The 2,211-nt window shown below is 42.8% G+C and overlaps 1 protein-coding gene across 1 annotated transcript in view; it reads right to left on the reverse strand.

Moving 5' to 3' along the window:
- LOC138028318 (tyrosinase-like) overlaps nucleotides 1–1,171 on the reverse strand; it is a 4,169-nt gene extending 2,998 nt beyond the window's left edge. Inside the window, exon 1 of the mRNA XM_068875833.1 lies at nucleotides 1–1,171. This exon is cut by the window's left edge and continues 274 nt beyond it. Coding sequence (XP_068731934.1) covers nucleotides 1–1,152 — 1,152 coding nt within the window. The 5' untranslated portion in view covers nucleotides 1,153–1,171.
- Between the last annotated feature and the right edge of the window lie 1,040 nt (nucleotides 1,172–2,211).

Genomic DNA, 2,211 nt, shown 5'->3' on the forward strand with positions numbered 1-2,211 from the left:
GTTGTGCAAGGTGTGGACGTTGGGCAAACGATATCCAGTTTTGGTACTGGCGTAGCCTTCGAGGATGTTTGCGAAATTGCAGCTCGACTCTTTGCTGTAAGGCGGTAGGGCGAAGGTTTCAAAGCGGAGAGCAAAATTGACTTCATCTTTGCTTGGAAAAGTCATTGTGTATCCTTGGGTCTTGGCTTTTATTTCCCTTTCCTTCTTCGTCGAACGCTCCAGCCTGGGCTGCCGATTTGTAGGATCACACATTAACAACAGGTTATTGGTTTGTTCTGCAGTGCAAATGACGTACCAATCTTTAAAATATTTGCCTTTCACCACGCCGTTTTCTTGTTGTGTCACGCCAAGTAAATCTTCAGAGCAAATGCTAGGGTCACACTCATCTTTACTTAAGGTCCAATCCCAGAAAGGAAGAGAAAAATTGTCATCACCGGCAATTTCCTGCAAAGTTCTCTCCCAAGCAAGCAGGTACAGTCGATGCCACGAAGGAAATCCCTGGCCGTCATGTGCAAAGTCAATGTCTGCATCCGTTTTGTTGTTTGGATGAATTGTATCACGTGCTGCGTAATAATGCATCCACACGAAAAAGTCATAGTTGGTGACGTTGTGAAACAAGGACGCGGGGTCTCCACCAGCCTGCACGGTCCTGTAGATCACTTTGTAAGGAGTCAAAGTCACCACATAATCACTTTCAAAGTACTTGGACATGTTGATGTATCTCATGTAGCGATCCTTCTCCTCGGCTGACAATCTGGCAAAATTCTTCCTCGTCAGGATCTTCTTTTGGTTGCAGTTGTTACCATAGTAACCAAACTCGCACTTGCTGCAGTCATAACCAGCGAAGTTTGATTGGCATTTGCAGGTTTTGTTGTAGAGGGCATTTGGCCAGTCGTGACGATCGTCCTCCAGCTGGAATGCCTTGTAATGACTGTAGGTAAAATTCCATTCACGAATCGTCAACTCCTGGCACGTGCCTCTGTTGCCATCGCTACCACAAGGCGCACTGAAGCCCTTTGGGATCGGACAGCACTCTTTGCTCTTCAAGCTGTCGAGCGTGACGCAAACTTTAGGAAACTGGCCTTCTATCAAGGGTAAACTGACAGCAAAAAAATAAGGCAAAAGCCAAGTGAAAGCGATTCTTTGACTCATCTTGACCTTCCTAAAAGCAATAAAAGCGAGGATCGTTTATTTCCAAGGAAATTGTAAATTACCAGGAAACACAAAGATGCACACAAAGAGTCTATTTGTCAGGAAAACTGAAATATATTGCATATCATGCGTATTTTGTGGGTACTAAATTATACTGCAATCAATGAGCTCATTCAAATCTCCTGCGGTAAATACTTTTTCTTGCGATCTCGACGAACTCAAGAAAAAATAGAGGGTCCAGGCTAACGCAAGATTTTTGACTAACGTGAGATGCAGCGTTACACGAGCCATCCAAGAGAGCAAGTCAACCTCGAGTCGCGAGTCAACCACGAATCAAGTCAATTTTTTCTTTTTTTTTTTTTTTTTTAATTTTTTCCCGAAAAATGTAAAGATTGTTGGAAATAAAATATGTGAATATAGGTTGTCTTAGCAGTAAACAACGTTAACAGGACATTTAATAACAGGCTCACCTCGATCGCCGCTCGCGCTATCTTGTAGTCTTAAGCAACATATTTCCCAGAGGAACCTGGGATCGTTGGATTTCGTGCTCAGTCCGACAAACACCTGGTGTCGTTATGGGAGGGTAAGTGACGTAGTATCCCGGCTTTCCAAAAAACTTGCATCTATGTTCCAGATGTATTAATTTACTAGCAAGCATTTTTACTTATTTCGTACGAAAGTGACCGCTTGGAGACCTTCGTCTGTATTTGCACAAGCTATACTTGTGTTTGGTGCAATTTCGATCACGCTAATTCCAACGTACTGCCCTTGGATACTTTGACATAGCAAATAACGTGACTTTGCCCCCATGCACGTTTGCCATAGTCTGGGAGAGTGAGCACCGAACAAAGAGCAACGAATGGGTTAAATCATCGCTACCGAACATTGTTACGAGTAACATGCAATCCTACGTCACTAAAATTGTCGATGATTACATCTCATCAGATATTGATAACGTTCAAAGATCTCTTGCAGAAAGTATCAATTTTGATGCTGCTGAAATCAGAGATCGACTTGGTGACTCACAAAAAAAGTTGAAAACGTTTATAGCTTCAAATC

Source organism: Montipora capricornis, chromosome 1, assembly GCF_036669925.1.
Source record: "Montipora capricornis isolate CH-2021 chromosome 1, ASM3666992v2, whole genome shotgun sequence".
Lineage (NCBI taxonomy): Eukaryota > Metazoa > Cnidaria > Anthozoa > Scleractinia > Acroporidae > Montipora > Montipora capricornis.